The 27,805-nt window shown below is 37.6% G+C and overlaps 1 protein-coding gene across 1 annotated transcript in view; it reads right to left on the bottom strand.

Moving 5' to 3' along the window:
• LOC138758388 (zinc finger protein GLIS3-like) overlaps nucleotides 1-27,805 on the bottom strand; it is a 484,048-nt gene that overhangs the window by 167,745 nt on the left and 288,498 nt on the right. Inside the window, exons 4-5 of the mRNA XM_069927224.1 lie at nucleotides 11,422-11,583; nucleotides 7,371-7,481 (exon numbers count right to left, since the gene is read on the bottom strand). Coding sequence (XP_069783325.1) covers nucleotides 7,371-7,481; nucleotides 11,422-11,583 — 273 coding nt within the window. The remainder of the gene's footprint in view (nucleotides 1-7,370; nucleotides 7,482-11,421; nucleotides 11,584-27,805) is intronic.

Here is a 27,805-nt window from a genome sequence, read left to right as displayed (position 1 = left end):
CAGTACTGTAGCGGAGTTGCTACAGCTACAGCCAGGTTATAGCTCATGGTTATAGCTCCTGGACTGTAGCTTGAAACTTGCAGAGGAAAAAAGACATGCACGCCAGTAGAGCGTATTCAACATTTTTATTCGGGGCAGCTCTGCCTTTTATAGTGAGCTCGGCCACATCACCACAGGAGCGTGGCTTGAGCGAGCCGGCCACCGACTGGTCAGTTCCAGCATCAGATTTCCCCTGAAATCCACCAGCGGTGGTTGGCCAGTTTTACCATTCCACCAGAAATGGGCATTTTGGCCCATGAGAGGTCTTGCTGGTCGCAAGACCAGTATTGTTCGACGGCCATTTCCGGTGTTGGCCTGAGGCACAGGCCGCGGGCCACTACGGTACATCAAATCACCCTAACTCCATCCATTGGTTTCAGTCCTTGATTCTGGTAGGCATGAATGACCACGTCAGTCTCCAACTCCACCCATATCACCATTTCCTTGTCATGACCAATTAGAGTGCCATCAAGCTTTACTGCCTACTGTGTGTAATAAGATAACTAATTTCAGGGCTGAGCAGCAATGACCTACCCTTCAGGAAACTTTGGAAGAGGTGCAATATCAAGATGTACCTAGAGTGCATTATTGCCTTTGGGATAACATTGATAATGCAACAATGAATGGGGTATGGTGAAAATTATGACAAAAGAATGGAAACATCTCCCATGAATTTACAAACTAGAAAAATCTCCAACTCCTTTTGCCTTCTTTATCAAAGAAGATACTGGAAAATCTCTTGACATCACACTGGTAATTATATCATCCAAACAGTGGTGTTAACTATGCCTCTCTCAACTACCACGACCACATATACTATGATACAAATGAGGAGCTGGAGTATGCAACTTGGTTCCATGTGGTAACCTTTCATCTCCTGGCTTATTAAGAATATGTCTTAAAATACATTTTGCTTCTGTTGGTTTTTTGAAGAAGAAAGTTGCAAGGATCCACAATCCTCATGAGAGGGAACATTTAAAAAAAATCACATAATAATTGTTTTAAATGGTGGACAGCGACCACGTGCTCAAGATTCTAGGTCAAGGAATCACCCTCTCCACATCCACCCTGTCAAGACACCTCATGAATTTTCACTTTTCCAATTGTTGAGTACCCTGGGTGACTGTTAGAAGAGGCAAGGGGAAGAGGCAGAGAGAGCTGGGTAGCCCTGTGGCCATTCCCATTAACAAAAGCTTTATCATTTTTGATACTGTTGGTGGGGATGACTTACCAGAGACAAGTTGTAGTGGTTGAGTCTCTGGCACCGAGATTGGACCCTCAGCTCAGAAGGGAAGGAGGGAAGAGAGGAATGCAGTCGAGATAGGGGATTCAATAGTTAGGGGGACAGACAAGAGGTTTTGTGAGAGAGATCGATTATCCTGGATAGTTTGTTGCCTCCCTGGTGCCAGGGTCTGTGACATCTTAGAATGCGTGCTCCCGATTCTCAGAAGGGAGGGTGAACAACCATATGTCATAGTCCATGTAGGGACTAATGACGTGGGCAGGAAGGTGAGGAAGTCCTGATAGAAGAGTTCAGGGAGTTGGAACAAAGTTGAAGGAAAGGACATCCAGAGTTGCAATCTCAGAATTGCTACCCATGCCATGTGCTAGTGAAGTGAGAAACGCAAAGACAATCCAGCTAAACTCGTGGCTAAAGAGATGGTGTAGGAGAGAGGGCTTCAGGTTTCTGTATAATTGGGCTCTCTTCCAGGGAAGGTAGGACTTGTTCCGGTGGGACAGTTTGCACCTGAACTTGAGGGGGACTAATTCCTTGTGGGTAGCTTTGCTAGTGCTGCTTCAGGGGGTTTAAACTAGATTTTCAGGGGGAGGGGAACCAGACTGTTAGAGCAGATAGTAAGGTAGAGGACAATGAGAATTATGCAAGGACTGCATGTAAAGACAGGGTTGTTCAGGAAATAAATGGTCTCACATGCATCTATTTCAATGAGAGGAGTATTGTTAGTAAGGCAGATAAGCTTAGAGTGAGGTTTGCCACGTGGGATTATGACATTATTGCTATTAGTGAGACTTAGTTGCAGGTGGGGCAAGATTACAGGATTCTATTGTTTCAGACAAGATAGAGGGCAAGGGAGGAAAGGAAGAGATATGGCATTGCAAGTCAGGGAAAATATCACAGCTGTGCATAGATGAACAGGATAGCACTGAGGACTTGTCTACATAGGTTGTATGTGTGGAGATGAGGAATGGGAAGAACATGAGTACGCTAATAGGGCTGTATTATAGTCTGCTCAATAATCCAAGAGAATTGGAGCAGGAAATCTGTAGGGAGATAGCAGACCTGTATATGAAATAGAAAATTGTGATAGTAGGAGATTTTAACTTTCCGCACATAGACTGGGACTCTCCTATGGTAAAAGGACTGAATGGGTTGGAGTTTGTCAAATGTGTACAGGAAAATTTTCAACATCAATATGTAGAGATACCAACAAGATGCAATACTTGATCTTTTAGACAACCTGGCTGGTCAAGTGGCAGAAATATGTGTAGATGAACATTTTGGGGCCAGTGACCATAATATCATTAGTTTCAAGTTAATTATGGAGGAGGATAGGTCTAGTCCTTGAGTTGAGGTTCTGATTTGGAGAAAGGCCAATTTTGAGGAAATGAGAAAGGATCTAGGAAGAGTCCATTGGAATCAGCTATTATCTGGCAAGGATGCATCCAGCAGGTGGAAGGCCTTCAAGGACAAAATTTTGCATGTTCCTACCAGGAATAAGGGCAAAGTTAACAGACATAGGGAACCTTGGTTTTCAAGAGTTATTGGAGAGCTGGTTAAGAAAAGGAGGGGGGCTATAGATATGGTATAGGCAACAAGAAGCAAATGAGATAATTGAAGAGTATAGAAAATTTAAGAGAATGCTTAAGTAAATTCGGAAGACAAAAAGAAGACATGAAGGTGCTTTGGCAGATAATGTGAAGGAAAATCCATCGGGTTTCTGCAAATATATTAAAAGTAAAAGGATAGAAAGGGACAAAATTGGATCCTAGAAAATCAGTGTAGTCACCTATGTGTGGAGCCTCGTGAAATGGGGGAGATTTGAACAATTTTTTGTATCAGTATTTATGGAAGAAACTGACATAGTGAATAAGGATGGAAAGGAAACAAATAGAAGAGTCATGGAACATATGGAGTTTAAGGAGAAGGAGATGCTTTCTGCCTTGCAACGAATAAAGGTAGACAAATCCCCTGGACCAGATATAATATTCCCCCACACCTTGAGGGAGACAAGTGCTGAAATTGCAGGCCCCCTGGAAGATATAGTCAAAATGTCCTAAGTCACGGGGGAGGTGCCGGAGGATTGGAGAGTAGCTCATTTTGTCCTGCTGTTTCAGAAGGGCTCCAAAATTAAACAACGCGATTATAGGCCAATGAGTCTGGTGTCAGTAATATGTAAAATCTTTGAAGGATTTCTGAAAGATAGGATATATAGACTACTATCAGCTGATTAAAGACAATCAGCATGGATTTATGCATGGTAGGTCCTGCTTAACAAATCTTGTGGAGTTATTTGAGGAAGTTACCAATATGGCTGATGAGGGAAAAACTGTGAATTTGTTTATGTGGACTTTAGTAAGGCCTTTGAAAAGGTTCCACATGAGAGGTTGGTTCACAATTTTAGGACACTAGAGAGGATGCAAACTGGATTTGAAATTGGCTTGGTGGAAGAAAACAGAGAGTGGTGGTGGATGGTTGCTTCTCAGACTGGAGGTCTGTGTTGAGTGATGTGCCTCAGGGATCTTTGTTGGGACCATTATTATTTATTATCTATATAAATGACATAGATGATAACATAGTGAATTGGATCAGCAAGTTTGCTGATAGGAGGCATCGTGGACTGATGAAGATTTTCAAAGCTTGCAGAAGGATTTGAACCAGCTGGGAAATTGGGCCAGTAAATGGTTGATGGAATTTAATGCCGATAAGTGTGAGGTGTTGTATTTTGGAAGAGCAGAGAAGATTACTAAGATGTTGCAGGAGTTGAGTTACTGGGATAGGTTAAACAGGTTAGGACTATACTCCTTGGAATGAAGAAGAATGAGGGGAGACTCGACAGAGGTTTATAAGATTATGAGAGGTATAGACAAAGTAGATGTGAGTAGGGATGTTTCCACTTAGATTGGGGGAGATAAATATGAGTGGTCAAAAGTTTAGGCTGAAAGGGGAGAGGTATAATGGGAACATTAGGGGAAAGTTTTTCACAGAGAGTGGTGGGAACTGTTATCTGATGAAGTGAATGCAGATTCAATCTTGAGTTTTGAAAATAAATTGGATTAATTCATGAATAGGTCTGGAGGGTTATGGAATGAGAGTAGGTCAGTAGGAGTAGCTACTTTTATTGGTCGGCACAGACCGGAAGGGTCAAATGGTCTGTTTTTCTGTGTTTTAATGTTCTATGCTTCTATGAATTAGTAATAAAACAATATTTTATTATCATATAACCATATAACAGTTACAGTACAGAAACAGCCCATCTCAGCCCCTCTAGTCTGCTCTGATTTAAGTGAACTCCTCTAGTCCTACCTACCTGCTCCATGTCCATAACCCTCCAATCCCCTCATATCCATACACTCATCCAACTTCTCTTAAATGACAAAAGTGACCCTGCTGCAACCATCTCTTCCAGAAGGTCATACCACTCTCTGAGTGAAGAAGCTTCCTTTCATGTTACTTCTAAACTCTTGCCCCCAACCCTTAACTCATGACCCCTCATTCCAATCTCACCTACCCTCAAGGGGAAGAGCCTATTCACATCTACTCAGTCTATCCCACTCATAATTTTAAATACCTCTATCAAATCCCCCTCAACCTTTTACGCTCCAATGAATAAAGACCCAGTCTACTCAATCTTTTTTTGTATTCTAGATACTGCAATCCAGGCACCGTCTCTACCTTATTGATATCTTCCTATAATTTGGGGACCATAACTGCACACTGTATTCCAAATTTGGCCTCACCAATGCCTTAAACAGTCTCAACATCACATCCCAGATTCTATATTCTATGCTTTGATTTATAAAGACCAGCATACCAGAAGCCTTCTTTATCACCCTATCTATATGAGAATCCACTTTCAAAGAATGATGAACTGTTATTCCAAGATCTCTGTTCCTCTGTATTCCTCAATGCCCTCCCCTTCACTGCATATGTCCTGTTTTGATTATTCTTCCCAAAATGAAGGACTTCACACATCGATATTAAACTCCATCTGCCACCTTTCAGCCTACTCTTCTAAGCAGTCCAAATCCTTCTATAGTCCCCGTAAACCATCTTCACTATCCACAACTCCCCCTATTTTTGTATTGTCTACATATTTACTAACCCAATTTACCACTCCATCACCCAAATCATTAACATAAATGATGAACAACAAGGGACCCAACCCCAAGCCCTGAGGCACACTGCTCGTCACCGGCCTCCATTCCACTGTGACTCTCTGGCATCTATCTTCTAGCCATCGTTGAATCCATCTGACTATCTCAACATTAATAACTAATGCCTGAACCTTCCTTACCAACCTTCCATGTGGAACCTTATGGAAGGCCTTCCTAGTCACCTGCTCAAAAAATTCAACAAAATTTGTCAAACAGGAAAGGCTAGATGCTGTGATGGTAGTTCCAGACTCAAAAGTGCTGGAGAAACTCAGCAGGTTATGGAGCATCTGTAAGAAGCAAAGGGTAACCAACATTTTGGGCTTGAGGCCTGCATCAAGGTATGGCAAAGGGCTCTGGCCTGTAATGTTGGTTACCCTTTGTGTTCTATAGAGCAGTGTGACTGCTGAGTTTCTCTAGCACTTTTGTGTATTGCTCTTTATTATCTCAGATTTTGTGATGATGTATTTGTGCCCTTCTGACTGAGATTCTGATTGCATGGTTTTCAAACTGAAATAAATGACAAATAAAAATTTGATTTAAGTTTTCTTATTTAATAAAATAAATTGTGTTGTTGATAGAACAACATTAATCAGCTGGTAATTTACATGGAGCAATGGCAAATGAAAGTTAATCTTGATAAATATGAGGTTACGTACATTGGGTGATCTAACAAGTGTGGAACATTTATCAGGAATGTCGTTTGGGAATACTGAAGAACAAAGGGACCCTGGTGCATATGTCCATAGAACAATTAAAGGTATCAGCATAGACGGATAAAAGAATAAAGACATACAGGATACTGCACTTCATTACCCAGGGCATAGAATTTAAGGGAATGGAAGTCCCGACACATCTCTTTAAAACTTTGGGGTGAATCAGGAAAGATAGGAATGCAGAGGAGATTTACTTGCACGTTACTTAAGATGAAACATTTCAGTGAATGAGGAAGAACCAGGTAGGTTGGGTTTGTTTTCCCCGGAACAGAGGAGGCTGAGAGAGAGCATGATAGAGGTGTTCAAAATTATGAGGTGTATAGCAAGGTTGACTGTAAATGAATTTTCCCTTTACTGCAGCTGTCTCAAACCAGACAGCACTAGTTTAAAATGAAAACTAAGATGGTTAGAACAGATCTGAGGACAAATATATTCATTCGGGGGTGGTTGTAATCTACCCGAGAAGGGAGTGGAGGCAGGCATTCTCACAACACACAATAAATCCCTAGATGAACATGTGAACCGCCAAGCCATATGCAGCTAAAAGCTTAGAATAGGTGGTGATTTAATGGCTGAAAGGCCTGGTTCTTTAAACTCCATGACTGAAATGCAAATCATGGATACATTCCATTTAAAAGAATACCTGCATGGCGCCACAGCACCAGTTCAAAGCACTAATACTTTCATAGATGAAGGACAAAACTTAGTCGGTCTGATTTCACCACATAAGGAAATGAAATTACCAACCAATTTGTGCAAAATATTTTTTTCCACATTCTAGAAATTAGTATCCTTTCAGTACAAAACACCTCTGGTTGGATTTAGATTTTTGAATTATTTGTGATATTACAGCAATAAAAATTGCATTTTTATTTAAATGATCACAGGTAAGCAGATCTGTAAGATTTTCACAGACATTTTCTTTTTCCTTTTCATGGATTCAGTAACATTGAATTGGAAATGTGGAATGAATTATCTTCCTAGTGCTAAGTTTTTTCTATGATTAGCAATTTTTAAAATTAAGGTTATATTCTAATTTAAGTAAAATAAGTTTACTTCAATCAATTTGGAATTTCTTCTTTCCTTATAACACGAAGTACAGACTGAGGGCATGCATCCACTGTCAAAAAATAAGAACTAGCTTTTACCTGCAAGAGAATCAACATTCTTTTTATTTTACCAGTGAATTACAATTAACTTTTGAAACTCCATAAATTAACTCACCTTCTTTCTAGCCTGCTGCTCTTTTGTGGAATGCGCCTTCACGTGTTTTCTGAGCGAGCTTGGGTCAGTATACCGTTTAGAACAGCCAGGAATCTGACATGCATATGGTTTCTAAAACAAAAGGAAACAGGACACCAACTTTAGTACAGCAACATTTAGTTGGAAGTGGGAATTCTAAATGATGGCTGGCCAGGTGCATTCTGTCGTACTGTACTTCAGTCTAATATCAGACTAATGAACTTCAGCTGGACAGAACATACATTGGAGGCAGGTATGCAAGATCTCAAGTAGAGGTCAAAGGTTACTGACAGACACCCATTTTCCAATTGTGGATAGTTTAACAATGTACCTCATGTAGGTGCATGCTAACCATTAATCTAAATGAGGAGACAACAAAAACAAATGTGTCATTGAGTATTCACTAAATTCTGTTCAGTGTAACTTTACCATCTTGATGACTTTTATTTTTCAATCAAAACTTGAAACTGACTTGTATAATTATTGTAATTATATACTTACAATTATTTCAGCCCATGAGACTGCAGCATAGTCAGAAACAATTAGCAACAGAAAGCATTAGGATCTCAGTTCAAGAAACAGCAGAAAGGTCCATGTACAGTATCTGATCACTACAAAACAAATAAAATCTGCTAGGAAAAGAGGAAACAAAAGCAGAGGTAAGAAATTAGTACTGATGCACATAGAGAGTTTAGAATGTTAATGGTTTTTCTTCCAAACAATTTTGCTCAGCTCATCTTAAGGACTACAATTGTCATCTGGTACAGTAACAATTTAAGGAGTCACTCTGGACAAGTGGTACACAAGGATACTTTGAATGAGTCCAATTATACTTGTTTATTAAGAAAACAGAGCAGTTCTATGTAGAAATTGGTTTGTATCAGTTCATTGTAGGAACATTGAGTGCAACCATTCTCATCCTATAGAACTGCAATATTTCAGCTGTATAGCACAGAAGTGGTCATCTTGGCTCATATTGTCCATGATGACCTTTTCACCCATCTACACTAATCCTATTTGCTAGTATTGGGTCAGTATCCATCTATGCCATGCCTATTTAAAAGTCTGCCCTTTTCAAGAATACATTCTGCTCCACTTAGTATCTGCTTTCTCTAGTTTAAAACAATGCATTTCAAATCACAACAAATGTTTGCAAATGATTGTTTTACATGTCTTTTCTCAGAAATGTCACTTTGAAAGTGAAAAACGTTTCTCCTTATTTACAATACCAAATACTCTACATTTTTCTTCTTTGGTTTGGCTTCGCAGACGAAGATTAATGGAGGGGTAATGTCCACGTCAGCTGCAGGCTCATTTGTGGCTGACAAGTCCGATGCGGGACAGGCAGACACGGTTGCAGCGGTTGCAAGGGAAAATTGGTTGGTTGGGGTTGGGTGTTGGGTTTTTCCTCCTTTGTCTTTTGTCAGTGAGGTGGGCTCTGCGGTCTTCTTCAAAGGAGGTTGCTGCCTGCCGAACTGTGAGGCGCCAAGATGCACGGTTTAAGGTGATATCAGCCCACTGGCGGTGGTCAATGTGGCAGGCACCAAGAGATTTCTTTAGGCAGTCCTTGTACATTTTTAAACACCCCCATTAAATCCCCCTTTAGCATCTCCACTTTGTGAACTATACCAGTTTTCTGCATTTCTTCACAATTGATCCATTATCTTTGGTATCATTCTGGTAAGTTTCCTTTTCCTTCCTTCCAACGTTTTGACATCTTTCCCATAAGAGTACTGATTCTCCATCTGTTCATAATATTGTGCTGGACTACCATAATTATTGGATAATCAAGGTGACATAAAAGAACTGACATTTTTTTTAAGACAACTGATTGTTCTGTTACCATTGACCCTGGATACAAAATTAAGTGGAAGATATTTTCAAAGGTGTGCAATGGAAATTTATTTCAAGAGGAAGTTGTGAAGCTCTGGAATTAACTTCAGAGTTAGTAGCTGATATAGAATCCATATCAGTTTTAAAGACTGGATGGGTTAGAAAGATGAAGAAAATTAAAACAAATGACTAAGTAAGATTTGGCTATTTGATCATATGGAGGGAAAAGTCTGACAGGAACTGGTCAAGATGAAAGGACTGCTTTAGCATCAATTCTATACATGCTGTTAATTTTATTGACTCGGCAACAGTTTCACAATAGAATTCTCTTTTTGTACTTAAGAGTTTCTACAATTTGTTGACATATTTCTTTCATCAAAGCAAGTGTGTCAAGAGTCTCGAGATTTTATGCTGATTGGCATAAAACTTTACAAGAGGTGGTGAAAGTGGTTCACGCAAGTTCTAAATGTAGATCTGAAAGACAAAGGTAAGGTGAGAAGCTTTAAAATACCTGTCCCCATGTCTTCATTATTTTTAGACCAAGAATGGTTAACATCAATGAAAAAAAAAATTTTATATTGGATGTTATGCAACCAATTCTCAAGTTTTGAACAAAAAATGCACCACTTCCATATTGAGGATGTTGGTGTCTCAAATAAACCTGATTTCCCTAGATCTTTGAAAGGATTATAGGCATTATCTTTCATGATATGTTATTTTGACTAATCAAGCTCACACTGACAAGAGCAATACCTGCATCCTTTCAGGTGTGTCTATTTTGGACACAGCAATGGCGTCTGCTTCCCTTGTTATGCTGTATCCGAGTAAAATTATTTTCGCCTCTGTTACTTTTAGTCCTTTTGTTAATCATTTTGATTCCAGGTCCCTTTGATCTAAACCAGTGGTTCTCAACCTTTTCTTTCTACTCACCTACCACTTAAGTATTCCTTATGTCTGTGATTCGTAAGGAATTACTTAAGATGGTACGTGAGTAGGAAGGGAAGGATGAGAATCACTGCTCTAGACCCAATTGTTACTGAAATATTTTGCTTGAGAGAAATTGTCATTGGCCCATTTCCTTTGGAGTTATGAAACTGTGCACATAACGAGTCAATTAGGTATGATTAAAACAGTGGTTTTCAAACTTTTTCTTTCCACCCACATACCACCTGAAGCAACCCCTTACAATCACAGAGCACCTATGGCATCGGGAATACTTAAGGTGGTATGTGAGTGGAAGTAAAAAGTTGAGAATCACTGATCTAAACTCCTCCAACTAATGGGAACAGTTACTCTCTATTCATTCCATCAACACACCATGATTTTAAATGCCCCCATAAGATATTATTGAAACCTCTCCTGTTCGAAGTAGAATAACACAAGTTTGATCAGTCTAGCCACACAACTAAAGTTCCCCATCCCTGGAATCATTGTATAAATCTCTTTACCTGTCCAAAACCTTCACCTACTTCTTAGAGTGCTGTCCGGAACTGAACACAACACTCCATTTGTGGCTGAACCCAGTGGTTCAATAAATTTCACCAACACTTCCTCATTCTTATACTCCACAGTTATACTGATAAACCACAGGGTACAGTGAGCTTTAAAAAATCTATTTCAATATATAATTTGAACATTTACATTAATACCATTTTTTTCAAAACAGTGAGTGATAGAATCTTATATGATCACATTAAATACAAAGCTGAGATGCAAAGGGAAGAGTTCATGGGATTCTATTCTTTATTCAGTAAGGACAAAATGTAATTCTGCACTTAACCCTTGTGAAAAGTCAAAAATTAACAAGTTTATAGTCCTGTACTTTTCTGAACAATTTCAGATCCCTGTAATAATTAGTAATAGCAAACAAGTCTAAAATATTCAATACACCATGATATAGTCATACATTTTCCAAGTAATATTTAAGCATTATTAAACACCACAGGAGTGCATTTATGTACATACAATTTATTAGCCCATAACTAAATATAAATATAATAAATGCAGCTTTTCAGGTCTTTACAAGTGTCAGTATCTCTCAACTTTAGATAACGGAGTTGATAACAATGAAAGAGAATAAATAAACAAGAAAAATAGAATGATATTTTTTTTGAACTAGAAAGCTACAATTAAGAATAAAATATCAAATAATTTACATCTTAATGATGTAACATATTAGTTTCTTAACCTAGGCACTTACTGTGTCTAGATGTGTTCTCTGATGCTTGGCACGGTCACTGGAGTTGCTAAAAGCTTTTTGGCACCCTGGGTGTTGACATAGGTAAGGTTTTTCTCCTGTATGACTTCGCAGGTGAATCTTGAGGTTTTCTAGTCTTGAAAAAGCCTTACAACAGCCTTCAAACTGTGGAGAAAGATTTGGGAAGTTGGTGTTAGAAGAAAAAACAAATTTCTGTTAGGAAAGGTAGAAATTCAACCCTTCATTTCTTTTAAATTTAACCAATAATTTTCTTTCAAAATGGTAAATCATCCATTCTCTATTTCCAAGATGTTCATGGCATCATTTGTTCTCTTCTCTGAAGATTTGGCTCCACTGAATTCATTTGCAGAGGAGCTATGTTCATCCAGTGACTGATACATAAGGTACATACATACTTTACATAAGGTTTCTCAAAAACCTCTCTCACTTTTCATAATATGCAAGTTTGTTTTAATTGTTTTGATTGTACTTTGTAAAACTATTAAAAATATCAAAATAATTTTAAAATATTAAATATCAGAAATAACTTTGCATAACTCATTGATCATCTTTAGACCACAAGGCATGTAAATGAAATTAGGCCATTCAGCCCATCAACTTTATCCCACCATTTTATCATGGGTGATTTATTATCCCTTTCAACTTCATACTCTTGTCTTCTCCCCATTACATTGGACAACAAAGAATTTGCTTCCTGAACACTTTTGTGTATATTTTATGGCTTTTGGCAAAAATTTCCTTAACGCAATATCTTCCTATCACATACTGATTTTTAGATATAACCTTTTTTTTGTGATTTCCTGTCATATTTTAAGTCTACTAGTACATTGCCCATAAAGCGATCTGTTTTGGTCAGTCCAAGCATGCCTGGGCACCCATTCAGTGCAGGTGCTATGCAGGTATTGTCTTAGGCCAGGGCATGCTTAAGTCAGGGTATTTGCAGACAGGCTATAAAAGCACTTCACATATTCAGATGCTGTGCATTACATTAATATAGATTGAATGCATGTTAATGCATATTCTTGAATGCATGTTAATGCATATTCTTAGGCAATAGCATAGTGAGTGTTTTTAACAATAACATTTATTGTCTTTGGGAAGATCAGTACAGTAGAAATGTCTCAACAACTGCAATATATGCTGTTACATTTGTGGTGAGTATACGCTTAAGGCTCAAAGACACAGCATGACTGCACTTATTAAGAAAGCCTATGAGCTCCCCTTCAGTTGTAAAATTGAAGACCACGACAAACCCTGGGCTCCTCACATTGGTTGTGCGATAAATTTGTTGGGCAGCACAGAGTAGTGGTTAGCACAACATTGTTACAGCGCCAGCAATTTGGACCAGGGTTCAAATTACATGCTAACTAAGGGGTTTGTATGTTTTCCCCATGTCTGTGTTGGTTTTCCCCAGGGGCTTCAGTTTCCTCCCATCCTTCAAAGCATTCTGGGGATTGGAGGTCAATTGGGCATAAACAAAAGCATGTGCAGTCAATCTGAGAGCATCATGCAATTAGACATGCTAAATTCAATAAAAAGTTAATTGAATGTTTCTCCAACATACTTCATGATACAGCAAATCTGAAATTATCTTTGTTTTCAGCTGGAAGCTGTCTATCAAAATCCTTTTTTTTCCTCTGGAAGGAAACCTTTTGAAAACAACTTGTTGTCCAGCAGTACCCTTGATTCCTTTCCTAATGAAGAGCCCATCTACCTCCATTTTAAATTTCGCCGATGCCAGCCTGCACAGCCATCCTTGACAACAAATTTCATTAGATTTGCTACCCTCTGGGTAAAGAAACTCCTCATTACCTCTCTTCCAAAGGGACATTTTTGTATCCTGAGGCTGTGCCTTGTAGTCACAGGCTCTCTCATCACAGGAAACACCCTCCCCACATTCACTCTTGCCAGGCTCTATATTATTTAATAGGTATCAATGAGATCTCCCCACATTCTTCTAAACTCCAGAAAGTACTATTCCAGGGCCATCAAACACTCATCATATGATAACCCCTTCATTCTGGGATCATTCACACAAACCTCCTCTGGACTCTTTCGAATAAGAAGGAGCCCAAAACGAACTACATGCAATCTGACTAACATCTTATCAAGTTTCAACATTAATCCTTGCTTTTATATTCTACACCTCTCAAAATTAATACGAGCATTCCATTTGCCTTCCTTACCACCAACTTTACACACAAGTTAACCTTTAGGAAATTTTGCATGTGGACAATCACATTTCTCTGCAACTCCAATTTCAGAACATTGCCCATTTAGAAAATAATCTCTGGCTTTACTCCTTCCACAAAAATGCACAATCATACATTTCTCAACACTGAAATCCATTTCCTTGCCCAGTTAGCCAATCTTCAGTCTCATTAATCAATTTACTTTATTTACTTTAAATAAATACAATCAAATGACAGATAAGATGCCTAAGAATTCTTGTTTCATGTGCAGTCCAATCAGATTTTCTAAAATCAGTGCACACATTTTGTTGGGAGAAACCTTTTGTTAATTATTCATGCAATTTTCTTGAAAATGTACCAGAAAGTTGGAGAATTGAGATAACCATCACTGTAACAAATCTCCAGAATGTGAATGAATGCCACACCAATTTTCTTCATAGAAATTAACCTTGACCTCAGTGGCTGTTTTTTTTTTAAATAACTTGCTTAATTTGCAGTAGAAAGTTAATTCTGATAATTAAGGGCTTAAGTATCCTTTTACAATGTGGTGTTAAAGCAATGCCAATTAATCTGTTTGGTATAGACAGAGAATAACTGAAATGAGATTCTTTCAAGAAGTGAATTGGTGATCTTGAAAATGAACAATTTGTGTGTATGTGTATATTTAGATATACATATATATTTTATACACACACACACTATATGTGTATGAATATAAATAATATGTATATTTGTGTATATATACACACACATATTTATATAACAGGAATTTGTGTTGTATATTGATTGAAGAGACAATAGTTTTCACTAAAAAGGCACTATTTTTCAATGTACAGTAAAACCCCTGGGATCCAGAATTTAAACAACTGGCAAAAATAATTGAGGAAAATAAAAAAAAAATAAGATTAGCTAAAATAATAGGTAAAATATACAAGTTTAAAATTGTAAATATTCTTTGAAGTGACACACAAATCTTTGTGAAGAGAGAAGCAAATATTCAGCCAATGGAGTGCCTTGGTTGTGCTTTGCTTGTAGCAGTTGTTTGAATAAAGTTGTGTGAAATAGCAATGGCATCACTCAAGATGAAGAACTGATTGATGTCACTCTCTGTTGGGGTGACTTTTTTTTTTTTAAAGTGTTTTCTTTTTCCTGCTTAGGAAGAGTTGCCCTGGTAAGAGGCCTTATCTATAAAGTTGTTTTGGGGTGGGGTGGGGTGGGGTGGGGGGGGGGTTAATTATCTATAATGTTGTTGTTCATCTTTTGGTCAGCTCTGTGTAGAGGGAGGAACCTGTAGATGCAGCAACAGTTAAATGTTTTCAAAGAATGTGATTGAAAATAAAGTAAAATGCTTTTAAAGATTTATATATTCATGCTAGTGAAGTTTGCTCAGTATAGTATTTTTGTCTTTTGTCTTTTAAACTGTTTATTCCTAATGCAGATGTGTAGGTTAGGCATTGTAAGAAGTTTCAAGCAACCAGAAAATATACTTACTTGGCATCTACTAATCCCCATAGGTGCTGGATACCAGGGGTTTGCACTTGTCTGTAGCCCTTTAGCTTTATACAACGGAGCATGGTTTTTACATACATTTCATTGGGGCTGCAGACTCTTTTGTAAATAATAGGTGTTCAGGCAAGTATTTAATCTAATTTAAATGTTTAAATGATATGCCAGTATTTTAGAATGTTTTTACTTCAGATTTTTTCTATTTTAATAATGTTTACAAGGATGTAAAACTATTGATATAATTCAATAGATTTTTGGACTTTAATTTAGCTTTTTTGTCCTTATTTTTAAATCTTTCACTATCTCAAGGACTGTTCTCTTTGCAAATCCCTGGTCAACTCTGTTGTTCCCACCAACCTATCCACCCCTGCCACTATGTCACATGACTTTTCACCTCTTTCCTTTTCCACCTAGTTTTGTAGCATTAGGGAACATTGGACCGCACAGCCAGAGATGTTAATTGCTGGGGCCCAAACAACGATACCTGTGGTCCTCCACTAGCCACAATTTGCCAACCTGAGGGAAAAAAAAACACTTGCTTCATCATCTCATGGCAAGTGGCTGTCAGATCTGCTGCTTCTGCAGCTCATTGAAACTTGGGTCCAAAAGCCCAATTTGCAGTAAGCCTGACTTTGTGCATTTTCCTGGTGGTTCTCTGTAAAAATCAAATTTTTTCTCCTTGATAAGTGAATGGTGCAACTAAGAAAATCTTTTCACAAGACAATAGTTCATTAAATCTTTCATGTGTTTAAATTCTTGATTGTTAGCAGAAATTAGGTCCTACTGATCACTTGACTGACATTGATTTACAAAGGGGTTGAGGAAAATGGAAGAAATAAAAAAAAAATGTTATTTTTATATTCCCCAAAAGACATGATGTAATTTCAGTGAAATGTGATTATGAAGCATGGTATAAACAGGTTATAAATCTTCAGTAAACACCTTTCAAAAGAAGGTTTTATGACGTTGGTGGCTTGGGATCCGGGAATGGCCAATTTTGGAAATAAAACTTGAATTTTATGCAGCACCTTTCTGAACGTCAGTATGTCACAAAGCATTTCAGGAGCCAGTGAGGTAGTTTTGAAGGATTCCCACCAATGTAATAAAGAAATGTACAAGCCAAATTGTTCACAGCAAGGCTGCTCATAGACAAATGAAAGAAAGTGCCAGATAATTAGTTTTTCATGAATCTGGTTAGAGAGATTATGGTTTCTCAGAATCCTCCTGATCTTTTTCAAAAATTGCCTTGGGAAATTTTAAATCAGTCTTATGCTTCCATTTAGCATTTAATCTGGATGTCAGCTCCTACTGTAGTGTAGCAATATCTTAGAGTTTAAAAAAAATATTTTATTTAAGAATTTAAAAACCACAACAATGTGTATATATATATTCAATAAAACGACAAAATTATACATGTGGAATATTTATATAACTCCCCTTCCCTCCCTTTCACTGACCCTCCTCCTCGGAACAAGAAAAAAAAGATGGAAAAAAAGCAAATAAGAAAAAGAAAGACAGGAGAATGTCAAGAAAACCAAGGATGCATCATAACATTTCAATATTAATAATGGAGCTGGGGATTTCCAACAGGAGGGGCTCTTTAGAGAGTCCATTAAATTTTCAAACCAATATATTGTAAATATTTTCAAAAAAAATGATATCTATTACATAAATTATGAGGTATCTTTTCATGTAGAATACAATTACAAAGTTCAGCATGCCATCTCTTCATTACTGAATCTGTATCCGATTTCCAAGTAATGGCTATGCACTTCTTAGAAACAGCTAAATCAACTTTTAAAAATTCAATTTGATACATAGTTAACCTCAATTTAGGTCTCATCACTTTAATATTATCCAACAAAAATAACATCGGATCCTGTGCGAGTATAACCTTATTATTTTCTCAAAAGAAAACCCAACTTCTACACAAAAAAATTTAACCCTGGGACAGTTCCAAGTTTTATGTGTGTCTGTTTGTGTGTGTGTCAATTACCCAAACCATTACAGTCCAGGCCAAAATCCAGAAGCTTACTTCAAAGTTCAGTCTTTCAAATTCAGTGTGGAAGCGTAGGCCTTTGAAATTTGATGCCCAGAATTAATATTTAACTGATGGCAAGACAGGAGTTGTGGCTGCCACAGACTCACGAATTCTTCTTGCATTGGCTCTGAAGAAATATCCATCCAAATGAGCTGTAGTCATAATACTCCTGGTCCTTTTGTAGGCAAGACCTGAACTGGGCGGCTTCCACAAAGCTTCCAAGACCCTGGCACAGGTCTATCCAAGAAACTTCACTGCTAGTCACACTTAAAATTAAACAGTCCTCCAAACGACCTCCATTGTTAATCTTTTATTTGGCTTGGCTTCGTGAACAAAGATTAATGGAGGGGAAATGTCCACGTCAGCTGCAGGCTCGTTTGTGGCTGACAAGTCCGATGCGGGACAGGCAGATACGGTTGCAGCGGTTGCAAGGGAAAATTGGTTGGTTGGGGTTGGGTGTTGGGTTTTTCCTCCTTTGTCTTTTGTCAGTGAGGTGGGCTCTGCGGTCTTCTTCAAAGGAGGTTGCTGCCTGCCGAACTGTGAGGTGCCAAGATGCACAGTTGGAGGCGATATCAGCCCACTGGTGGTGGTCAATGTGGCAGGCACCAAGAGATTTCTTTAGGCAGTCCTTGTACCTCTTCTTTGGTGCACCTCTGTCTCGGTGGCCAGTGGAGAGCTCACCATATAACATGATCTTGGGAAGGCGATGGTCCTCCATTCTGGAGACGTGACCTACCCAGCGCAGTTGGATCTTCAGCAGCGTGGATTTGATGCTGTCGGCCTCTGCCATCTCGAGTACTTCGATGTTGGTGATGAAGTCGCTCCAATGAATGTTGAGGATGGAGCGGAGACAATGCTAGCCGTTGTCATACCCACACTCCTGTTCGGCTCCGAATCATGGGTCCTCTACCAGCACTGTTAATCACAATCAAAATAAAGAACTTTGCTTCCCAAGAAGACCCTCCTAGCACAGGTCAATTCACTGAAAAGGCCCAGTCATTCACAGAGCATGCTTTGCTCTGAATTCCATATAATGGCTGACCACAAGAGCTACTTTAAAAGACTGTGTTCTCTCCAGTAGTTAGAATGGTTCTCCCTTTAAAAATTAGTGTATTTGCAAATGTATCGAATTCTGGAATAGACTGTGATGAACCTTTCCTTAATTTTTCCAATGTATTGAATTATCGCTGGGCTGTGACTTGTGTTTGTGTTAAATGTTAACTGTGACCATTCAGTTTCTCCTGTCCATACTATCCATACTATGCTTTACAGTGAAATTCCCATTTTACTAATGTAATAAAAGGACATGCTTTTCTACTTGCTCTAGTTAATTGAAAAGCAGAAGAAATTTAACCATTAGTTATAACTTTAGTAGATGGATTTTTATATGAAGTTTTAACCTAATTAAACATGGATCCAAAGCCAAATTTTTCAAATACCTTAAATAAATAGTTCCATTCTAACATATCAAAACCCTTCTCAGCATCTAAAACTACTGCCACTGATAAATCGTTCCTCTTCTGAGTTAATATATTAAACTAATCAATCTAGCATCATTACCAGCAGATTGTCACCTTTTGACAAATCCTGTTTGATCCTTATGAATTAAATTTGGTAGATATATAGCAACTCTAATTGCCAAAATTTTAGCAATAATTTTATAGTCAGCATTTAACAAAGATATTGCCCTATAAGATTCAGTTTTTAACAGATTGCTATCTTTCTTGGGTATAACGATAATAATTGCATTTGACATAGATTCCGGTAGAGAATGGGCCTCTGTTTGTTATTTAAAATCTCCATAAAAGATGTATTAAAATATCCTTAAATTGTTGATAAAATTCAGGAGAAAACCATCCTCCCCCAATAACTTACCACTTTGCAATGAACTTAATATGTCACTTTAAATGAACCATCTAAATCTTTTTGATCTTGATAATTCAAAGTATTATTTGAGATTTTAAAAAAGTTCTCAATTTTAACCTCATCCTTATTAGATTGAGATCTATATAAGTTAAAATTAAAATCCTAAATAATTTGTTTATTTCTTGAGTCTTATAAGTAATCTTAGAATTCTTCTTAATAACACTGATTGTTTTAGATATTTATTCAGTTTTCAATTGCCAAGCGCCAACTTCATGAGCTCTTTCTCCCAATTGATAATACTTTTGTTTAGTTTTCTCAATTAATTTTTCAGTTCTATGTTTGAATCATATTATAATAGTTTTTTGCGTTATTGAACTTTTCAATTTCTCATCAGAAGCCTTTTTCTGCAAATCCTTTTCCTTTTCCAATTGATCAACTTCTTTAGTATAATCTTTCTTAATTTTAGATTAATGACATTTTCTGACCTCATAAATAAGCCTTCAAAGCATTTCATAAGTTATATTTATTATCCACTGAATTATAATTTATTTTTAAAAATTCTTGTATTTGTTTCCTCATAAAATCACAAAATTCTACCCATTTTAATGATGTAGGATTAAATCTCCATCTATAAAATGATTTTTCTTTTTCAGAAACTAAACATGTCATCAAACATGGTGAATGTTCGGATAAAATCCTAGCTTTATACTCTGCATTTGTAACTCATCATTGTAACTATGCCAACATTAAAAACATATCTATTCTCAAATAAAAGTTGTGCTGAGATGAATAAAAGGAATGATCCTTTTCCTTTGGATTTAACCTTTGCCAAACATCTATCAAATTCAAATTCTTCATCAAAGTCAAAATCATCTTTGCAGATTTAATTCTATTAACTGATTTTTGTGATTTGTCTCACACTGGATCAAGACAAAAATTAAAATCTCTTCCAATTAAGACTTTTTCATGAGCTTCACCTAAACGCATAAAAGCTATAATTAAGCTTAAACTAGCAAGACATTTAGAACAAAGGGGTTCCATAAGGTAGATGCAGCATGGATTCAGAAATGGCAGGTCTTATTTGACAAACTTGCTGGAGTTCTTTGAGGATATAATGAGTGAGGTAGATAGAGGGGAACACATTGATGTTTTATATTTTTATTTCCAGAAAGCATTTGATAAGGTGCTGCACAAGAAACATCAATAAGTTATAGATGAATGGAGTCAGGGAAAGTATATTGGCATGGATTGAAGATTGGTTAACTGACAGAAGGCAGAGAGTCGGGATAAATGGGTGTTTTCTGATTGGCAGACCATGGTAAGTGGGTTGCTGCAAAGGTCAGTGCTGTTCACCATTTACATTTGTTTGGAAGAGGGGACAAAGTGTAGTGTAGCCAAGTTTGCGGATGATACTAAATTTAGTGGAAAAGCAAATTGCATAGAATAGTTAAGTTAGGTGAGTGGGCAAAGTTCTGGCAGATGGAGTACAATTTTAATAAATGTGAGGTCATCCACATTAGTAGGAAAAAAATGTAAGAGCAGATTATTATTTCAATGGTGAAAAACTGCAGCATGCTGCCATGCAGAAGGACTTGGGTGTGCTTGTGCATGAATCACAAAAAAAAAATTGGGTTGCAGGTACAACAGGCTATTAGGAAGGTAAATGGAATGTTTGCCTTCATTGCTAGAGGAATTCCCTGGAGTACTGGGTGCAGTTCTGGTCTCCATACTTGAGGAAGGATATACTGGCCTTGGAGGCAGTCCAGAGGAGGTTCACCAGGTTGATCCTGGAGATGAGTGGGTTGCCCTATGAGGAGAGACTAAATCGTCTGGGATTATACTCACTCGAATTCAGAAGAATGAGAGGAGATTTTCTAGAAATATATAAAATTATGAAAGGGATAGATAAAATAGAGACAGGAAAATTGTTTTCACTGGTAGGTGAGACCAGAACTAGGGGACAAAATCTCAAGATTCAGGGGAGTAGATTTAAGACCGAGATGAGGGAAAACTTTTTCCCAGAGAGTAGTGAATCTGTGGAATTCTCTACTCAGAAAAGTTGTTGAGGCTACTTCATTAAATATATTTAAGGTTCAGTTTGACAGATTTTTACATAAAAAAGGAATTAAAGGATATGAGGAAAAGGCAGGGAGGTGGAGTTGAGTCAATGATCAGATCAGCCTGATCTTATTGAATAGTGGAGAAGGATCGATGGGCCGGATGACCAATGCCTGTTCTTATTTCTTATGTTCTTATGAAGATGTCACCATCAACATTTGGTGCATAATAATGATAAGAGTCCACATCTCTGAATAAATTTGACAATGTACCAAAATAAACCTCCCAGCAGGATCCGCAACTAAAGATTGAATTTTAACTGGTAAAATCTTATTAATCAAAATGTCCTCTCTCTTGCACTAATCCTGATCAAAGAAAGTCAGGAATATATATTGGCCTGTTGATCACCCACTGAGCAGCAACAATCCCTGTTCCTGAATTATTATTTATTATCCTGGTGTAAAGTTTTTTGTGGTTGGTCAAAGTCTGAATGAGCTGTCCTGTGTTAGATATGGGGGGGGGGGGGGGGGGTGGAGGGGGGACTAGAAAAGACACAAACTTGTGTATGTAATCAATAATGAGAATGGAGTGTATGTAAATTTGAATACGAGCTGCCAGGATGATACTATCAATGTAAATAAAATATATTTTTTAAAAAAGCAACCCTTCTTCCTTTAGAATTAAATGATGAAGCTGCCACTTGACCTCCCCAATCCCTTTTTAATTTCTAATGTTCTTTCTGTTAGATGTGTCTCTTGTTAAAAAAAAAGTGATATAAATTTTCATTTTTTTTAAAATAAGAATCTTTTTTTCTTAATTTGATTATTTAGTGCATTTATATTAAAACTTACAAAATTTAAAACCTTACTGGCTATCATTTCTGAAATCCTAAAATTAAGGAACTTTCCCCCCCCCCCCCCGCCCCCCTCCATTGGTTAAATTACTTGTTTTGAGAAGATAACATGAAGTTATTTGTATGTATAGTTTGTGTGGACTTTTATAAAATATTTAACCAATTAAATTGTTCGAGAAAGTAATAGACCAAATTATTAAAGAGAAATTGGTAAAAAAAAATTAATAATTTGCTCTTTACCAGAAAATAACGGGTTTTGGTGTTGAAACTTGGATGTAATAAGGCTCGCAAGGGGTTATTATTTTTATTGGTATAAAAGAGATGGACATGAGATTTAATTGAGGTAGAGAAAAATTTTAAAGACAATAAAGAGTAAACAGAAATATGTCGTATATGTGAACAAAAAAATCAGTAATAGAGGGACACAGATTTATTGATAGAAGAATTGGAAGAGAAAAGGAAAACATTTTATTGATTGAGTGATGGGTGTCAAGAACTCATTGCCTGAAAAATTAATGAAAGTAGAAACTCTGACCATGTTTAAAAAGTACAAAGATGTGCACAGGATGAGCCATAACCTGAAGAACCAATATGAAATCAATATAGATTTTCATTTTACTGACTCATGTCAGTTAGAAATGATCTTAATCAAAAATACAGATCCTAAATGAATAGTTTTATTTATGCTGTACTGTTTTGCTAAGATTTTATTTGCGTTAAGGTGAAAAAAATTAAATTACATGCTGACGATTTCATTTTATCTGGAAGCTGGTATGTTCTACTCCCACTTATGCAATTGCATACAAATTCCAACCATACAGAACCCCATAAAATGTAATTTCCTGACTGCATTCATTTCCTGTTTTCCTTGCTCTCTCTTAATCAGTCTCAAATAAAAGGATTATCCTTATTTACAGTGACTGTATTGTTCCCAAAGCTTTAATTTGAAACATTCTGAGCTTCATAACAAGCTAAAATTTGATGCTAAATAAACATACAACAAAATGCATCTGAAGATTTTTCAATATATTTTAAGACAATAAAATGAATATCAAATTGGCATTTACACCAATCTTAACAGTTTCCGTTAAGATAGGTTAAGTTAAACCTGTACCTCACTGAATGAATAGGGATATTGTTTCTATGGAAGATAGAAATTACCTACAAGAAATATGTGTAATATTGGTGGAGCAATATATATCACTTCAAAGTTGATGCCCCTTGTTGGACTATGCCATGTAACTAACTACTCTCTGATCACAACAATATTTATTGTAAATTCTAGAGACAGTTTGCAGAGAACTGAATGAAATGAGTGAAATGCACACACTTTGGGATTATGGTGCCTCATGCAAAGGCATCTGTACGCATTGCAGTGAACTTCAATGGAGATTAAGAATTCTGAGTACCTAAAATTCATACACATAAAGTTTAAGGGTTCTATACATATAATTCATGCAGCATTCCACATGTTTAATGAAAATCCCCATGTGTTTCATTAATAAGGTGGGTAACTAGGATTGGAAAACTGACCGAAGTATGTTCACAAGATCTTTCATATTATTACCTACATTTTGCTCGTGTGCTTGATCTCAAAGATAAAACCAGCATCATAAGCAAAAGAACCAATAAAAGATTTTCATTCTTTATTTGTACAGAAAAATTAAATAACATCATTTACAAATAAAGTCACAATAAAATAATCTAGGCCTAGATGATTTTGTCACACAGCAAACAATTCTTAAAATAGCAAGCCTGAAGGCTTCTGTATCAATCATATTTTGAGTTGAAATCGAAAACAAGCAGTGCATATTTTGTTGGAGGGCTTTAGTTGTAAGAAGAGATTTAATATGCTGTGTTTACTTTCCATGGAGTGATGAAGGTGGAAGGAGACCTGATGACTCTATAAAACAGTAAGGCATTTGAATAGGGTTGATAGTCAGAATCTTTTTCCTATGGTGGAGGTATGGGGAATGCAGACATTGGTTTAAAATGAGAGGATTTTAAAGCAAATCAAATGGCATTCTGAGGGGGTTACAAAAAAGGTTGATGAAGGGAAAGCTGTGGATGTTGCCTGTTTAGACTTTAGTAAAGCTTTTGCCAAAGTTCCCCACAGGAGGTTAGGAAAAAAGGTGGAGGCATTAGGTATAAATAAGGAGGTAGTGAAATGGATTCAGCAATGGTTGGATGGGAGATGGCAGGTCCAATTGGAGGCCAGTGACGAGTGGAGTTCCTCAGGGATCGGTCCTGGGTCCACTATTGTTTGTTATATATATTAACGATCTGGAAGTAGGGGTGGAGAATTGGATAAGCAAGTTTGCGGATGATACAAAGATTGGTGGTGTTGTGGATTAAAAGGTGATTTAGGAAGGCTGGAGTTGTGGGCTGAGAAATGGCTGATGGAATTTAATACAGATAAGTGTGAGGTGTTACATTTTGGAAAGGCAAATCTAAATAGGTCATATGCATTAAATGGTAGGCTATTGAGATGTGCAGAGCAACAAAGGGATTTAGGAGTGATGGTAAATAGTACCCTCAAGGTTGATACTCAGGTAGATGGTGTGGTGAAGAAGGCATTTGGTATGTTGGCCTTCATAAATCGGAGTATTGAATTCAAGAGTAGGGAGGTTATGATGAAATTGTACAAGGCATTGGTGAGGTCAAATTTGGTGTACTGTGTACAGTTTTGGTCACCAAATTATAGGAAAGATATAAACAAAATAGAGAGAAAAGGTTCACGAGAATGTTGACAGGATTTCAAGGTTTGAGTTACAGGGAAAGGTTGTGCAGACTGGGGCTTTTTTCTCCGGAGTGTAGAAGATTGAGAGGGGACTTGATAGAGGTGTTTAAGATTTTAAAAGGGACAGAGAGAGTAAATGTGGATAGACTTTTTCAATTAAGAGTGGGGGAGATTCAAACTAGAGGGCATGGTTTAAGATTGAAGGGGGAAAATTATAAGGGGAACATGAGGGGAAATTTCTTTACGCAAAGGGTGATAGGGATGTGGAATGAGCTTCCGACAGACGTGGTCGAGGCGGGATCATTGGTTACATTTAAGGATAGACTGGATAGTTACATGGAGAGGAGAGGACTGGAGGGGTATGGACTGGGTGCTGGTCAGTGGGACTAGGAGGGTGGGAATTTGTTACGGCATGGACTAGTAGGGCCGAACTGGCCTGTTCTGTGCTGTAAGTGGTTATATGGTTATATGGTTAACTTTTTAATGAATAGTTATCTAACATTATGGCAGAGCAAGTGGTCGAACTGGATTCAACTGTTATGTTTAAGAGATATTTAGACAGGTAATTAATTAGGCAGGTCACAGAAGAATATGATCCTTGTCACAAATATGTCTACATGGACATAATGGGCTGAGGGCATGAAGGGGCCTCAGGCACTGAAGGAGGTTTGGATTTGGAGCTCTGGTTGCCGATAGTTTGAACTGGAGTCAGTGTGACTGTAGAGGCTGCAGAACACTGGAGACTAATCCACTGACACTCAGTGACTCTGAAAGGACTCTGTTTCTCTTTATCCTATTGTTAGGGGCTCGAGGCAATATTCATGGTGACTCTTTGTCTGCTTTTTGGCAGACAAAAGTTGAAGTATATCATGCATATTACATTTTTAATGTTTTATTACGTGACAATAAAAGGAACCTTTGAATGACCAGTTTCTTTGCTATGCAACTTTGACTCTTATTCACTGCCAGCTTTCGTCAAACACCACCAACTCACCTATCACGTACCAACTAGTGAAAGGAGATCAGACTCCTGTTTTCCCTGTTGAATTCAGTGAGCATTCAGATGTAGCATGGTCATTTATATCTCAGCAGAAATTCAATCAATGAAAACTGATCACCTCTTGGTCATTGTGTTGTGAGCAAGTAACATTGCACAAAAATATCAGTTTGCATCAGTACTCAGAGCACAAGTGAGAAAGTGTTGCTCAGCTCAAAAGACAACTCTTTGTTGGTTTGGTAACCATAATGGTTATGTTGCTGGAGAAGAAATGCAGCAAATAAGATAATGTTTAGAATAATGCAATCAAATATCACCAACTTAAATTATATCCCCATGAATACAATGCAAATTTTAGTAATGAACATCACATAAGTAGTGGATTATCATTTAGTTAACTTCAGACACACAGCAGTAAGATTCACTCTAATTTTTCATCTCAAATGGGTCAGCAAGTCACTCAATTAAATTGAACTCCCAAAGAGAGCTGAAAATGATTAGAATTCAATTAGGAAACACAGAAATTCAGGGTGGCACCATTAGCGCAATGCTATTGCAGCGCCTGGAACAGGGATTCAAATACAGCACTGTCTGTAAGGAGCTTTTGCATTCTCCCCTTTACCATGTGAGTTTCTCCGGATGCTCCTGTTTCTTCCCACCCTTCGCAAACGTACAGGGTTAGTGGGATTGACAGGTTCAGACCCTTCCTAACTGCCACATAACTGGGGCGCTAATGGGGCAAGCAGCCCAGTTAACCCCATTTTACACAGCAGTTTGAAAGGGCCTAATATCCCATTCAATCAGGAGAGAGGGATCATGAAATCACATAGGAAAATATTAAACATGGAAAGGCAAATAATCTGCTGACTAACCCAGTCCATCTTCACTCATCTGCTAAAACAGTACTTCTCAATATTTTGGAAAAGCTCGAGTATAGATATTAGACAGAATGAACAAAGGAAAAACAACTGTCTCTGGTCTCCCACCAGCTTTTCTGGGATTATTTGCATTACCATACTGCATTCTGTGAGGTGCTGCTATGTCCAATCCAGGTTCAGGGATCTAAACAAGACAATTTGTGAACAGCCAAGGGCAATGAAGGCTATCACCATTCTTTCAAAACTGCATCTGCATGTCCTTTCAGACCGGCTTATTAATGACTCCCACCATAAACACCATATTCTGTGAATTAGTCCTGAAGGAATAGTTGGTAAATTATGTCAGCACTAGTTACTGAGGAAATAAAGAGGTGGCATAGTTAGCAGAATGGTTATTACAGCATCAGCGACTTGGGTTCAAATCCAGTGTTGTCTGTACCTTCTTTTTGAATATTTTATTTTAATTTTTCCACGGCTCATATAGAACATTATTACTTCTTTTCTTTGGCTTGGCTTCGCGGACGAAGATTTATGGAGGGGTAATGTCCACGTCAGCTGCAGGCTCGTTTGTGGCTGACAAGTCCGATGCGGGACAGGCAGACACGGTTGCAGCGGTTGCAAGGGAAAATTGGTGGGTTGGGGTTGGGTGTTGGGTTTTTCCTCCTTTGTCTTTTGACAGTGAGGTGGCATTTTAAAATTACAGAGCTCATATGATCACCCTCCCTTCTCAACTGCTTTCATTAAAAACACAATTGTCTGAAAAAGAAGGGGTGTTTGAGCATGCCTTCATTAATTAGCCCATATCTTAATCTTCAGGAATTCAATACTATTAATCTAAATATATTATTTAAACCTTTTCAGAGGAGTTTGTACCTTCTCCCCATGTCTGTGTGGGGTTTTGCTGGGTGCTTCTGATTCCTGCCACCCTCCAAAAAACGAACAGGGATTGTAGGGTAATTAGGTGTACTTGGGTGGCATGGGCTTGCTTATAGGCAAGAAGGGCCTGTTACCATACTGGATGTCTAAATTTAAAAACAACTAGGTTTTGTCCACAACAATCCACCTGCTGTAGATATAATCTACCATGAGGCAAAATTGTAAATCATTCCCAAGTATGAAAATATGAATGTGAAATGTTACTTGCCCTGTCTTTACAATTAATTTCTAAAACAAATATTTCCATTCTACATGCTTATCAAATCATGACTGTCAAAATTAATTAAATTTAATTAATA

Source organism: Narcine bancroftii, chromosome 1, assembly GCF_036971445.1.
Source record: "Narcine bancroftii isolate sNarBan1 chromosome 1, sNarBan1.hap1, whole genome shotgun sequence".
Taxonomy (NCBI): domain Eukaryota; kingdom Metazoa; phylum Chordata; class Chondrichthyes; order Torpediniformes; family Narcinidae; genus Narcine; species Narcine bancroftii.
The sequence above is the reverse complement of the archived record's forward strand: the minus strand, read 5'-3'. Positions and strand labels throughout refer to the sequence as shown.